This window comes from Panthera leo, chromosome B1 (genome assembly GCF_018350215.1).
Source record: "Panthera leo isolate Ple1 chromosome B1, P.leo_Ple1_pat1.1, whole genome shotgun sequence".
Lineage (NCBI taxonomy): Eukaryota > Metazoa > Chordata > Mammalia > Carnivora > Felidae > Panthera > Panthera leo.
This window is the reverse complement of record NC_056682.1, coordinates 68,948,163-68,963,663: the sequence shown is the minus strand read 5'-3', so window position 1 is coordinate 68,963,663 and position 15,501 is coordinate 68,948,163. Positions and strand designations below refer to the sequence as shown.

General features: G+C 42.0%; 1 protein-coding gene across 6 annotated transcripts in view; it reads left to right on the top strand.

Annotated features, from left to right (window-relative positions):
- Nucleotides 1-15,501, top strand: part of FNIP2 (folliculin interacting protein 2) — a 131,572-nt gene that overhangs the window by 101,139 nt on the left and 14,932 nt on the right. For all 6 annotated transcript variants that reach the window (XM_042935170.1, XM_042935168.1, XM_042935169.1 and 3 more), the window contains 2 exons: nucleotides 3,698-5,051; nucleotides 5,947-6,103. In XM_042935170.1, coding sequence (XP_042791104.1) covers nucleotides 3,698-5,051; nucleotides 5,947-6,103 — 1,511 coding nt within the window. The remainder of the gene's footprint in view (nucleotides 1-3,697; nucleotides 5,052-5,946; nucleotides 6,104-15,501) is intronic.

The window sequence follows — 15,501 nt, the reverse complement described above, 5'->3', positions numbered from 1 at the left end:
GTTGTGCAACTTCATTTTATAAAATACTACTCATGAAAACAAAGGAATCTACTCTAAAATTAGTGGCTTTGTCAGTCCAGGGCTCAAAAAATTGTCTTCCAGTTGAAGATCCAGTAAATCTGTAATCTTACAGGTCTCTTATTTTCATGATGCATTATTTTATGAAGACTGACCCTAAAATAAAGGCACTGTTTCCACACACAATTGCTGTCATTACTTTATACAGCTTAAATTATTGTAGATTGTATTTTTTTAGATTTTTCAGAAATGTTTATTTATTTTGAGAGAAAGCGAGAGAGAGTGAGTGGGGGAGGAGCAGGAGAGAGAGACTCTCAAGCAGGCTCTGCTGTCAGTGCAGAGCCTGACTTAGGGTTCAAACCCACAAACCGTGAGATCATGACCTGAGCCAAAATCAAGAGTCAGACACTTAACTGACTGAGCCATCCAGGCACCCAATAAATTGTATTTTTATTTTATTTTTATTTTTTATTTTTTATTTTTTTCATGAATACAATTTATTGTCAAATTGGCTTACATACAATACCCAGTGTTCATCCCAAGTGCCCTCCTCAGTGCCCATCACTTTCCCCTCTCTCCCACCCTCCCATCCACCCTCAGTTTATTCTCTGTATTTAAGAGTCTCTTGTGGTTTGCCTCCCTCTCTCTCTGTTTGTAACTTTTTTTTTTTTCCTTTTCCCTTCCCCCATAGTCTTCTGTTAAGTTTCTCAAGATCCATATATGAGTGAAAACATATGATATCTGTCCTTCTCTGACTGACTTATTTCACTTAGCATAATACCCTCTAGTTCCATCCACGTTGCTACAAATGGCATGATTTCATTCTTTCTCACTGCCAAGTAGTATTCCATTGTATATATAAACCACATCTTCTTTATCCATTCATCAGTTGATGGATATTGAGGCTCTTTCTATAATTTGGCTATTGTTGAAAGCGCTGCTATGAACAATGGGGTAAACGTGCCCCTATGCATCAGCACTCCTGTATCCCTTGGGAAAATTCCTAGCAGTGCTGTTGCTGGCTCATAGGGTAGATTTATTTTTAATCTTTTGAGGAACCTCCACACTATTTTCCAGAGTGGCTGCACCAGTGTGCATTCCCACCAACAGTGCAAGAGGGTTCCCATTTCTCCACATCCTCGCCAGCATCTGTAGTTTCCTGAGTTGTTCATTTTAGCACTCTGACCAGTGTGAGGTGGTATCTCAGTGTGGCTTTGATTTGTATTTCCCTGATGATGAGTGACATTGAGCATCTTTTTATGTGTCTGTTGGCCATCTGGATGTCTTCTTTGGGAAAGTGTCTATTCATCTTTCTGCCCATTTCTTCGCTGGATTATTTGTTTTTCAGGTGTTGAGTGTGGTAAGTTCTTTGTAGATTTTGGATACTAGCCCTTTATCTGATAGGTCATTTGCAGATATCTTTTCCCATTCTGGTGGGTTGATTGTTGTTTTTGTTGATTGTTTCCTTTGCAGTGCAGAAGCTTTTTATCTTGATGAGGTCCCAGTAGTTCATTTTTGCTTTTATTTCCCTTGCCTTTGGAGATGTGTCCAGTAAGAAATTGCTGCGGCTGAGGTCAGAGAGGTTGTTGCCTGCTTTCTCCTCTAGGGTTTTGATGGTTTCCTGTCTCACATTTAGGTCTTTTATCCATTTTGAGTTTATTTTTGTGTATGGTGTAAGAAAGTGGTCTAGTTTCATTTTTCTGCATGTTGCTGTCCAGTTCTCCCAGCCCCATTTGCTAAAGAGACTATCTTTTTTCCATTGGATACTCTTTCCTGCTCTGTCAAAGATTAGTTGGCCATACATTTGTGGGTCCAATTCCGGGTTGTCTATTCTATTCCATTGATCTGAGTGTCCGTTTTTGTGCCAGTACCATACTGTCTTGATGATTACAGCTTTGTAGTAGAGGCTGTGCAACCACAAAAGACCCCGAGTAGCCAAACTAATATTGAAGAAGAAAACCAAAGCGGGAAACATCATAAATTGTATTTTTAGTAGCTTTCCTTGCTTTTTTTTTCCCATTTATTAGTTATTAAAATGTGCAATGCCAAATGTTCAATGCATTGCTAAAAAATATTGTCATTCTGAGTGGCCTTTCTTTCCTCTGTGTTTTTTTTTTTCTGTACCAGATTTCAGATATGTAATGGTTATCCTCTTTATTAACATTGAGACTGATTTAACAAGAATATCCCTTGAATTCCTGAAATGACTGATCCCCCTGCAGCAATGAGAGGTCTAGAAAGTTTTCTCAAACAGAAATACTCGTCCTAGCATCAGACTACAGTCTTGAGTTATTCTTTTGAATTCCTGAATGATCTGTCAGTTACAAAAGCCTCAAAGATAAAGCTTGATTAGCCTGTAGTCTTTTTATAGAGAGGATTCTTTAAAGTCATTTGTGTCCTGCCCTTTAAATGTTTTCAGGAGCAGTAGCTTTACACTAGGGAATACTCTCCAGAGGGGGTATTTCCTGATGGTTCCCAGGGGCAAGTACTTCCTGATGGTTCCCATAACTTTTTCCTGTCTCAATCTGTTGGTATAATTAGTTTTATCTAGTATGTGCTCTAATAAAAATGCATTCCCTTCTCTCTCTAGATGCATTCCTCAGATGAGTTCTAACTTCCTGAGCTCTTATTTATAACTGTTACCATGTACCTCCTCTCCTTTATTTAGTATCTTTGCAAGTTTTGATTTATTCCATCATTCTGATTATTCTCTTAATGGTTTCTAACTCAGGGTTGGTTATACAGGGATATAAACAGGATAAATCCACGCGAATCACTTAGCACTGTGCCTGCACACTCAGTAAATGTTGGCTGTTTGTTGTAATTGTCAGTATTATTATTATCAAAGCATTTCAAACAGTAATCAGATTGTCAAATGGCAATACTTTCAATAGGCGTTTAACAAATACTTTTGATGGAAAGCTTATACTGCTGGGCTCATTGACATATTTGTTCTTATTAGCCCTTCTTCCACCTTTAAGCTAAATTTTTGTGGTTCATTACATAGTTTTTAATCAACTTGTCAGGATATAACTTATGGGACGTGTTTTCTTCCAGTAGGATTTTTAGGTGAAGTAATGGAAAATAAATTCAGATTCATTATTCATGACTAAGTGATTTCTTCTTGTTAATCACATTGGTTCTACTTGGGGTGTGTGTGTGTGTGTGTGTGTGTGTGTGTGTGTATGTATTGAGGGAATTCTGAGCAGGCCATTTCATTAAGTATTTTGAATTGATTCACTACACTTCTGTTCAGAGATCCCTGAATTTGGATTTTACCCCAAGGTCTATTGTCCTGGGATTGTTCTGAAAAAAATCCCATCATTCTTGTTTCCAAGATACAGTATTTGATTTGTATAGTGAGCTGAGGGAGCCAGCTCTAGTGGGGGCTGGCCTGCCCAGCGAGCTGTGTGGGAAGTCCTAACAAGCACAGAGAAGGGCCATGTACACCAGCACTGTGTCCATGCACCAGGAGCGGTGGGCCGCAGCCTTACGCTTTCCCTTCCAGAGGCACAGCTAAAACATGGTCATTAGTAGGAATTACCTCTTTGCCCCAGTCACGTGTGTGAAGAAGCAATCCTAATTTGGGAGTGTAAGTCTTCTGTTTTTCTCTTGTAAAGGCTGACATATCCATGACATGCTTGCCCCCAAACAACTTGGTGTGTGTTTTGCTCTCCAGGTGATCTTTACGGAGCCATTGGCTCTCCAGTGAGGCTGACTCGCACGGTGGTGCTGGGGAAGCAGAAGGATCTGGTCCAACGCATACTTTATGTCCTGACCTACTTTCTCCGTTGCTCTGAGCTGCAAGAGAATCAGCTGACCTGGAGTGGGAGTCACAGTGAAGGAGACCAAGTGTTAAATGGGAGCAACATCACCACAGCCTTGGAGAGGGGAGAAGTAGAGGAGTCTGAGTATGTGGTTGTCACAGTGAGAAGTGAGCCTGCTCTGCTTCCCCCCATCCTGCCACCCTCGATGGCTGAGGGAAGGAGCCCCAGGCCTGAGGGGCTGGGTGTGTCCCCAGAGGGCACTGACATTAGAGACCTGTGTCCCAAACCTGACAAAGAAGGAAACAAAAGGGCGGAGCAGAGTTCTCAAGTCTGCGGTGTGGAATTCCAAGAGTCAGCATCGGGCAGCTCCTGGAAGTCTCAGGGTGCATTTTGTGGGGAGGAAGAAAGTGAAAAAGAGGCACCACGAGATGACTCTTCAAGACTCTCCAACTGTGAAGGGTTGGGGGCAGGAGTGAAGATCGGCCAGCGAACTGTCAGTGAAGAGTTGAAAGGGGAGATGCCCAAGAAACTCTCAGACCGGTCAGCAGCCTGGCCTTGCCCTGACAGACATTCCTGGGAGAAGCCTCCCTTAGAAAAGGTCACTTTCCAAATTGGAAGCTCCGTATCTCCAGAGTCTGACTTTGAAAGCCGCACACAAAAAATGGAGAAGCGGCTAATGGCCTGTAGACAGTATCCAGAGTTAGCCTGCCATCCCTCAGTGGAGTCTGGGATGGCCGCTGACCTGGCTCAGGACCAGCAGGCTTCTCGGTGCTCCTTTACACCTGGCTTCCAAAAGAACATCCCCTGTCTTCAGAACCCCTCTTCTGAGAGGGATGAAGGTGAACTTGAGAGGGGTTTTGCTGAGGACAGAGGCGTCAGAAGCGAGCTTGTGGCAGATGCCGCTGGGCAGCCCGGCCAGTGTGCTGACACGTTGGCACCTGATGGCGGTGCCGCAGGAGCCGGAACGAGGATTCTGGAGAAAACAAGAGGTTTGTATCTGAAGGCTGCGGAGGGACCTTTGATACAGCCTGTTCCAAGCAGGTGTGCACAGCAGGACTCTGGCTTCTCAGGCGCTGCAGATGTCCCCTGTGGGGATGCTGACAGGAAGGCCAACTTCAGGATGGAAGGAGACATTCCCAGGAATGAAAGCTCAGATAGCGCTCTTGGAGACAGTGATGAGGAGGCGTGTGCTTCAGCCTCGCTGAATTTAGAGCACAGCGATGACTGGACTGAAGGATCCTTGGAAGTGGAGCTGCCTCTGCCCAGGTAACACCGGCAGGCTGGGAAGCAGAAGGAACTGGGTTCAAATACTGGTTTTCTGACTTAACACGCATGATCACGTTAGCTGCCGTTGGCCATGTTACACATGATGGCTTTTTTCTCGGAGCGTTAGTGTTAATCACACCGCTGCACAGGGTTTCGAGCCTGCCCTTTCTCCAAGGGGGATGACAGTGGCTTGGTGCCTCTGAGCTCTCTGAGTGAGGAGGCACGCCATTGCCTTTGCAGTTCTTGTGACATTTTGGGAAGCTCGAGGATATGGTGGAGGTGAGCAGGTATTTTAATTTTCTGTCATCCGCACGGAAGTTGTATGGCTGGCAGCAGATGCCTTGCATCGGAGGCGGTGGATTGCCCTCACCGTGTGGCTTCTCTCCTGCAGCTCAGAGCAGCATGATGGGGTTGGGAAACAACACCTCTTCCTTAACACTCCATCAGGTCGATTATTTGGGCTGTGATGACTGAAAGCAGTAATTAGAGATTTCTGCTGTTCTTCTGCCCTGGTGTGGGCGCCACCCTGTGCAGATGTGTCGCGTTCCTAAAGCCAGGTTTTTGGCAAGTGCCTCCCCGCCTCCCCCCAGTAGACTTTCTCTTTCTTCACTCTCTTGACACAGACTGCCTGGTGGATGTTTGATATGAGGTATATCATGTCAATATGTGATAGAAAATACTGTTTCTTCTACCCTTCCATCAAAAAAGAAATTATTTTTCTCCTCCCACCCCCTTGCTCTTCCCATGTCAATGATCCACTTACTGGAGGATTGGTGGAACGGACCACCATGAATCTGTTTTTTGCATGTGTGTTATTGGGGGTTTTGTGCCAATGGTGATGCGAGAAGGGGGTACATTTTTAATTGTGTATTCTAATGGGCCAATATTGTTTTAGGTCTCAGAGCATTAGCAACACAAATGTAAGAAACTTTGGCCGCTCACTTCTGGCGGGTTATTGCCCCACGTACATGCCTGATCTGGTGCTTCACGGGACCAGCAGCGATGAGAAGCTGAAGCAGTGTCTGGTGGCCGATCTGGTCCACACAGTCCATGTAAGTAATCCCAGCTTGGAGCCTCTGGCTGCTGACAATATGTCCGCCAGGGTCTGGGCCAGCAGCAGGTGTCTAGACTGAAAGGGGTGCGGTTACAGGATTGTTTATAGAGATGCGGGTGAGATTACAGCAATCAACAAGGGTTGGTGAAGCACCCAGGGAGTAGCAGCAGCTGGGAGCTTTGGGCACACGTGGGCCTGAGGGATAAGTGGCGGGGGGGCAGTGACACCAGAACGGTGGAGAGCTGGAGCTGGAAGAGCAGCCACCTGGCTGCACGAGCTCTGGGGAGGGTGAAGGATAACTCCCTGACACCCTTTCCCTTCAGCCTCTGAGCTCTTCTGTACCTCTCACTGGCTGAGCCCAGCTGGAAGCCAGAGAGCAAGGTCAAAACTGATGCAGATACAGTCCCGAGGTCCACAGAGGTCGGCCTCCTGGGGCCTGCACAAGACAGACAAGGGCAAAGAGTGGATCTGGAGGGCGGACGGGCCGGGCAAATAGAATAAACAGCACAGATGGTGACAATTATATGCCGTCACGGGGAGGACCGAAGAGATGTCACATATGGTTTGCTTTTTATCCGATCCTTACAAGTTCCTAAAAGTAATTTATTTTAACTGATTTGTCATTAAGTTCACTTTGATGGCTGCATGAGGATGACTGTATAAAGATTAACAAGTCTTACTGGAAAATTGCCTTGTGGCTGCCGTTAAGTGCTTTTCTGCTATCTGCAGCATGACAGGAACTGAGCAGTTAAGGAAACTGTGTCAATCTGATGGGCCTGGTTTTAATTGAGCTGCTATTGGGCAGATGTGCAAAAATAGATGTTTTGCACCGGAAACATAATGTATCTTGTGCGATAGGGAAAGTCCTCACTGCATTAAGAAAATTGGAATTTGGCTTGTTACCTACCTCCTCGACCAACAAGTAGTTTTTGAAAGGTGGAACAGAAGGCACCGCGTGTTATCTTTGGCCTTGAGCATCTCCTCTGTGAAGACTAAACATACATCAGACACAGGCTAAACAGGCTAAAGATATTTGTGTCAAATGGGAAGAAAAGCTCAGTAGTGAAACAGATGTCTTCATAACCCCCCTGAATGGGGTGGGAGGAGAGATGGGGAGGGGGTCATTGGAAGCTGGGGAGGCCAGCCCAGGGTACACATTTATACCCGAACATTCCTAACCCCACCCTGCTCTGTGGTCAGACACCACCCCGCACCAGGATATTCCAGGAATGAAGCTATGAGGTTACTTTTGTCTCCCGTAAAAAAAAATGTTGTAACATTTTGTTTTCAGAGTTGTAGTGAACACTGCATACTTGTTTATCATGTGAGTGATCCCTACGTCAGTGACATTAGGGTAAGAACAGTGCCCTATCTGTCTAGGTTGTCTCATACCACGGAAGCCTCCGTGATTTTAGACTCACGTACATTTTGTAGCTATTGGTAGCATGAAGGCAGGGAGGTAGAGGCCCTCTTCTCCTTTTCTGTCGGCTGCCTATGTGTTTATATCCATATATGCAAAACCTGTGGGGTTTTCCTCTCTGTTCTGCCATCAGTTTGATCTGTAAGAACATCGGTATTGCTTGCTGGACCCTTCTTGCATGAAGCCCAGTGTCCTGCTTCTGACAGAGGCACCAAGAGAGCGAGTGTGATCTGGCTGAGTTGTCTTCAGTGCCATTGATCTTACGGGGGGGGGGGGGGGGGGGGGGGGGGGGGGGGGCCAAATGCCCTGGACTGGCTCACTTACCACTATGGAAATATAATTGATTGATAACCATCCTTGAGCTTATCTGGAAAACCATTCATGACTTTTTTTTTTTTTTTACACTATTTTCCACAGGCTGACAAGTTCCAGTGTTTTGTATATTAGGTGTTAATGATGACCAGTGAGCTCTGTAATTCTGACATTTGAAAAAAAACAAATCCATGTTTTCTCTATTTGTACTCTCAAAGGTTTTTCATATATTATTTTATCTTCCTTTGAGAAGTAGTATTTTCACACTGTAGCTTTTCTCATTTTTTCAGACTATGCAATCACCCCGAGAGATCGAAAGTTATTAAGCATAATAACCTATATTGTGTCAAATTGTGGGTACATCCAAAGTGCAGCCATGCATGGGTGTTAATAGGAAATTGCAAAGGGTTCATAAAAATATCTTCGGAAGTTTAATGCATTCAGATTGCATCCAATTAGCGTTAGTAGATTTCTAATTTCACTTGGCACATTCATCATAATGAATTTTGTTTTTGAAGTAGTGTTCCATTTAAACTGCCTCTCACATGGGGACTCTGGTCTGGGACAGTGTTTAAATAAAAATAGCCTTACTCTCAACTGCCATTTACAAATATTTGTTGAAAAATAAATTAGGGTTTTAACATTATATTGAATTTACTTGCTCTATAAGTCTAGTAATTATTTAAATTCTTGGGTATGTTGCCAGAGAAAGAAGCAAAGATCCAAGAGCAAATGTTCATGACCACAGTTAGAGCTGGAATGATAATTTGTTAAGGAATAAAAGATTGGGATAAATTGCTTTACTTAACTTGTGTTCAAAAACCTATTTTTTGGACGTTAATAATTTTTAGTGTTCATGCAAGACTTCATTGGGCTTTGATATTCATAATCGTTTTTAGCAAAGGATTTTTATTAACTGTTTGAAAGCAATTGATTTAAGTTATTGATCTATTTTCTAGACCTATGCATGAGTGGATTGTAAAATCTGTCTTATGTAAATGTGCACTTTTATAACTATGATAAACTAGTTTGTGGAATTTCTTCTCTCATCGAGGGATTGCATTCTAGAGCTTCCAATACTACGAATTTCTTTTTATGTTCTTCCTTATTCCAGTCTCAGTAAAGAAAGACATATTAACTTTATTTTATTTCCATTTTTACTATTGGCTTTTCCATATCAAGCTTGTGATGGTCTTTAAATATTTAAACACATGTTCTTGTTTAATCCATACACTACCTCTTTTCTGTCATTTGAACTATTTCTCCGTCTCCTAGCATGTAGATTATACAGCTGCCTTAAATTAGGCTAAAGTAATATTTAGCTTCATTTTTTTCCTGCCATATCTAAATGTGCATTCTTTCTCTGTTTTCCTTTTGACTTTAAATGTTAAAGTGGGAGAGACAGAGTGAGAGAGCCAGCTTCATGCTGTACCTATGACCCTCAAGTAGCTTTATCTCTCCCTTTTTTCCTCTGGTGTGTTTGTCTGCCTGTGAATACTGCTGCCCAGGGCAATGTTAGGGGTATTAAATTATGGCATAGTAGGGGAGGAGCACTGACTTAACTCTGTTGCTGGATTCACGTTTTAGTGTTACCACTCATTTGCTGATAGGTAAATCAGTTGGCATCACTAAGCCTCAAAAAAAAAAAAATGCATTTGGAGGAACAGATGAAATATAATCCAGTGGTTAAAAGTTTGGCTTCGAACGACAGACAAACCTGAATTTGAATCATGGCTTGCTACTTAGTGGCTTTGTGGCCTCGGGCAGTTTCTTTACTCTTCTAAGCATCAGTTTCAGCTTTTGAAAAATGAATAGTACTTACAGGTCTGGTTTGAAAACTCTGAGATAATGCATATCAAGTGTTTAGCGCAGTGCCTGGCACATTACTAATGCCCAATAAATGTTAGCTATTAAAATAATATATGTGAAAGTGCTTTGTAAATGAGTTTCCCAGGACACTCCTACTGGAGATAACGGAACAGAACACATGCACACATTCATTCCGTGCTAAAAGCGTCCACTTCTCTTTGCTGGTGACATCACAAGGAGCAGGCCAGGCAGCTAACTGCAGGGTAGGGTCATCAAGACCAAAATTAACATTACATTGTAATGCTTTTTTGAAAACTATGTTCCAGGGCTTCAGGCATTTTACAGAATAATCTAGAAAACAAAATTAACAGTTGGATATTGCAGGCTCTTTCATTTAATTTTAAGATAGCAACAGATTGACTCCAGAAATACCATGCAGAAATCAGTAGCACAGATAAGGAGCTTTGCTAAGAGCTTGGCTGTGATATATGCTCATGAATACCTAATTATGCCATGCAGTGTAATCAACCAGGGAGACTACAAAAGAACAGAAAGTCACATCAAATGGTAAATCATTACCTAAGTAATACAGACAGCATTAAGGTGCCTCAAGTCAACAACAACCTTAAAATCAATAGTGTTGCAAAAGAAACATCCATGTAGGGCAAATCTGCTATTTGAGAACACCTCTTGTTGCTTTCATTTTCCTGAGTTGCATAATGAGAATGATAGTGCCTTGGGCCTACAGCACTGTCTTACTGTGTCGAGAAATCTTTATATATTTATATATATGTGTGTGTGTGTGTGTGCATGTGCACACGCACATTTGTGTATGGACACACATGTTCACACATGTGTAAGTGTGTATGTAGGGTTATGATGGCAAAATGTACATTTTAATGTGGATTGTGGTTTTTTTAATATTTGAAAAATATATCATTTTGGGTATTGTCAACTCCAATCTGAAATCTTCGTGATTCTCTCTCCTTCTCACAGTGACTACAATATAATCTTATTTAAGCTCCCCTTAACCTTCCCAACTAGAAGTCTTGCATCCAATCTCTGCCCCTTTCAGTCGTCTCATACAGTGCCACGGAGGGCCCTTGCCCATCCTGAATGTGATCATTTACTCTTCTGCTCTAATAGTTTTCCATTATTTTAACTCCTTTGCTGGAATTGCCCCCAGATAGAACTTGACACCTGCGGGCTCCTTAGCACATTGCACCACACCTTTGTTCAGTTTCCAGCATCTTTCTACCACTAGGGCTGCAGGCCCTTGAGAAGAGAAGGGAGCCTTAGTTCCTTTCATGTTCCCAGCACCTCACCCAGTGTACATAGAAAGTGCTCAGTGATGGTAGTTGACTGTTTCCTACAGAACTGGATTTAGGAGTGTGTGTTTACTGCTAAAACTATGATGATTAGTGTGTCTTCTTCTGAAGTAAAGAGAAGTGGAAGATAGTCTTTTAAAAATTGAAGGGAAGAGTAACATGTTTAGACATGATGCCTTTGGCCCTTTACCTAAACGAGAATAAAAATAGGTCTCTCAGGCTTTAATTCTCTTACATTTTGTAAATGTTAGACACATGGCTATTTTCAAAGTTTTCTGAAATTTTTTTCACTGTGTACAAAGTCTCTGAACATCTATGCCATTCTTTGTAAAAAAAGCTACCAACTCTCTTGCGTTTTATTTTGGAGTCATGTACATCATCACATAACTTTAGTCTGATAACTCTTTTTGACCTTGAGCACCTTTCCTAGACTTTAAACTGTTTCTTTTCTAAGCAAGTGACAGGCCTGATATAAGCTGTGCCCAACATTGCACACTGTATCTATAAATCTGTAGGCTGAACTTGGGTGTCAGCCCAGTGAGCCTGGTGATCACAGCCGCAGGCACAAACCCACAGAAGGTCAGATGTTTCCTTTACTGCCTCTCCCAGACCACCTCACCAGACCCTCCCCTCCTTCCCTCTGCCACCAGGTCCTTGTGTTTTAATGATGTCTTTGGGCTTCCCAGAGCCCCCTCCTTGATATACCTACCAGGATCCCTCAGCAATGTCCATGGTCCATAATGACTGATTTTCTCTTCTTCTCCACCTCATTACAATTCTTAAGCCTTTGGTGACTGCCATTGAGTCTGTTTCCAAGAGAAAAATATTCTGATAAACAAATTGCTTATGTTTTTATATGTTATAATTATATATATTTTTTATTATTTATAATACTACTTATTACCTTTTCTGGTATTTTTATATGTTAACAGTGTGCTGGGTATAAACTAGAAGTCTCTGATGGTGGCATGTCATTGATCTGGCTGACTTGTTTGGCCAAAAATGAGGCAGGAGGCTGGAGATGGCTTTTGGGGAAGAGGAGGAGAGTCATGCCTTGGAGATTTACTTTCTATCAGAAAATACTTAGTACTTTTTGTGTGCTGGGTGCTGTTTTTATAGGCACAGTCCAGGTGTAAGGTTGGAGGAGTCCAGCACCATGTTGCCCTGATACAAATGGTGTGCCTCCCCTCTAAAACTTTAAAGATGATGGGTAAAATATTACCATCCCACCTAGCCCCATTGTTATAATACCTGTGTATGGAAAAAAGTGAAAATCCTTTTGTGCCAGAAACAAATTGAAATCAAAGCCAGAACAAGTAAGTTTGGGCTGATATAACCATGGCTCTGTAAGATTTCAGTCTGGATACAGGTCCTAGGAATTGAGTGCTGAGTTTCTAAGATCTACTCAGGATGAAAGATGTGGTCCCATATACACATAAGGCTTGGGACATGGACCTGAACCCTTCCTTAGAGGTTCAAAGAGCTATCCTTCCATGACAGGGGGACTAGAAAATTCCAGCCATAAATAGCAAAGCAGCAAAGAAACAAGTTGGAAACTTGGGTGGGAGAAAATGAAGTCACCCATGAGATATCAAAGTCCCAGGTCCATTCTATGAGTGGGTTGGAGGTCCAGATTTATTCTACCCAAGTGATTTGGGAATCCCTGCCCAAGAAATAAATATAAAATCTAGAAGCATAGAAACCTCTAGGACTCTGGCAGAAGGAAGCACACTGGGTGCTTTCATAACCACCAGCTTGTTTCCTCTTCTCCACTTCATTTTAACTCTTAAACCATTAGTGACTGCCATTGAACCTGTTTCCAAGAGATACACATAAGACATAAATAACGCCAGCAAGATGGGCTCATGTTCAGAGATTACAAACCATGTATGAGGAAAACATGATGAGGGAGAGTAAGCAAATACAAGCTGGAGAATTAGCACTCCTAGAACAATCTGAAATAACTGTTAAGTCACTGTGTTTAAAAATGGTTACAGTCATAAAAAAGAAGGAATCGGAACCTTAAAAGAGATGGGGTGATGTGATAAAAGATGATTTGGATTTGTAAAAGGACTAAAAAGAACTTCTAAGACTGAAAAATATGGCCATTAGAGTTCAGTCCCAAGGAATAAGTTAAAGAGCAGAGTAGATTAAATACCACTGGAGAGAATTTGAATTTGTGACATGGAGGCTAGAATGAGAAAATCTGATAGCATATTCAGAAGGTGAGAACTGAGAAGGCAAGGGAAAACAATATTTGAAGAGAGAGAACAGCTGTGGTATTTCAGACTAAAGAAGCACACTGACTCCCAATCAGGGAGTCTTAAGCTACAGGGCACAAAAGACAAAGAAAACTCTTGTAAACAGCCCAAGAGACAATATGGCACCTGCCCACAAGGAGTTTGAAATCTATAACAGGAAGTACAAAGAAGTAAATAAGCAGTAAAAACAGTGTGGTAGAGTCTACTGCAGTGGGAGACACAGGATAGGTGTGGAAGGACTTCCTGGAAGCGATGCCTATACCAGGGAGTCAGTAGGGAGCGAGCAGAATGAAGGGCGAGAAGTGGGGCAAAGGGGGACGCTGTGGCTCTTTCAGGAAACTGAAGATTCTTCTGGCTGATTATGTTGATGAGCATCTTCTTAACCTACAGACAAAGCTGGCTTTGCCACCACAGGAGGTTCTGTCTGTCCCATTTCTTGGTAAAGCTGCTGTCAGGAAAGTCTAGATGCCGATCATTTAGTAAAAGACAGTATTCTGCATCATTTTATAGGCCAGATGAAGTGTTTAAGAATGGTGAGCGATATCCAAGTTCCCTTTTCTCTGAATGTGTGTGATACTGAAGGGTTTTTAGTTTTTTTTTTGTGGGGACTTTTGTTTGTTTGCTTGTTTTACTAAAAAAAAAAAAAAAACAAACAAAAAAAAACCCCACTGGTCAACAATCCACACATAGCTGCAGTCCTTACATGTGGTGCTCAGCCATCCAGAAGTGGGGTGGGTTGGCCAACGACTCTCTCACATTGCTTAAGTCTTCGGTTCCAAGGCGGGGAGGATATGGTTATGCAGGTGGGCCTTCACTTCTAATGAGGTAGAAGAATAAAAAGGGGGATCTGAGGGCATTCAACCAAGAGCAAGTGCAGAGAAGGGTAGCTTCACTGCCTTAGTCATCCCATTGTCTTTGTATGACCAATGAAAGGGGTTACTTAAAGCTATGTAAAGGCTAATATTACTAAGTCATGGTGCTGTAACATAATGCTGAGAATCTTTTTGAAAGGTACTTTGTCATGTGATATCCTCTTATTCAAATTTATTTTAATAAAGTTATAAAATGTACCGGAATCATATAGAATAACAAATTGATACTCAAATGATGCTGAAGAATCTTACATTTTATTCAGAACATTTCGAAGAAAAATAAAAGATATAGGGCGCTGCTTCCAATACTGAATCATAAATCACCTGCTTTTTTATGTTTGAAAGAAGCCACACAGTGGCTTGTCCCTAGTAATCAAATCTCCACTGTTATAACCAGTGTGCAGATTTTAGAGCTGGTTATGAGTACAGAATCTGTCTACACTCCTGCTGTCTATAATACACCTGTGGGCTGCACATCTTTAAGGACTGATAAAGGGTCAGTTCAGAGTATGTATTGGGCAGTGCCAGCAGCATAAATATGAGGAAGTCATAATAGAGACAACTGTATTTTCTCCTATTTTGACCTTAAGTTCAGACTGTCATTCACACTTCTTGCAATCTTATCTTCCAAAAGATTTCCATCCTGACACGGTCCTAGGATTTCAAAGTTAGGGGGCTTGGCAGACTCATTGAGCTAAAAGTTGAAAACACTTGCATGAGGTGCTAGCTTCTAATTCTGACATACCAAGATATTTAATAAACTCTTATATTTTTTGTCCCCAATGTTTCTATCTGTAGAGCAGTGCTACATTCCTGGCCACCCCACAGGAAAAATGGCGTGATGAATTAATAAGTAATTATAGGAAGCGTGTAAGTGAGGATGGTATTTTCCTGCTCTTATGTTAAAAACAGGTGATCGTGTAAAATGTCATTTAAATGTGGTACATGGAAAAGAAATATATTAATTTTTCAGATGACTTAATAGGAACTGGACTGAAACCAAAAATAAAGAAATCTGAATAGAGGGGGGTGCCTGGGTGGCTCAGTCAGTTAAGCGTCCGACTCTTGATTTAGGCTCAGGTCATGATCTCACAGTTTGTGAGCTTGAGCCCCACGTTGGACTCTGTGCTGAGAGCACAGAGACTACTTGGGATTCTCTCTTTCCCTCTCTCTCTGCCCTCCCACTGCTCATGTACACACTCTCTCTCTTCCTCGCTCTCAAAAATAAATAAATAAACATTAAAAAAAAGAAATCTGAATAGAGAATTGTTCAACAGAACCAGCATGTATTAGATACTTAGCACGTGCCTAGCATTTTGTTATGCTCATTTCAGAGGCTACAGAAGAAAAATAAAATGTGATTTCTTTCTTTGAGTTACTTACATAATCACTGA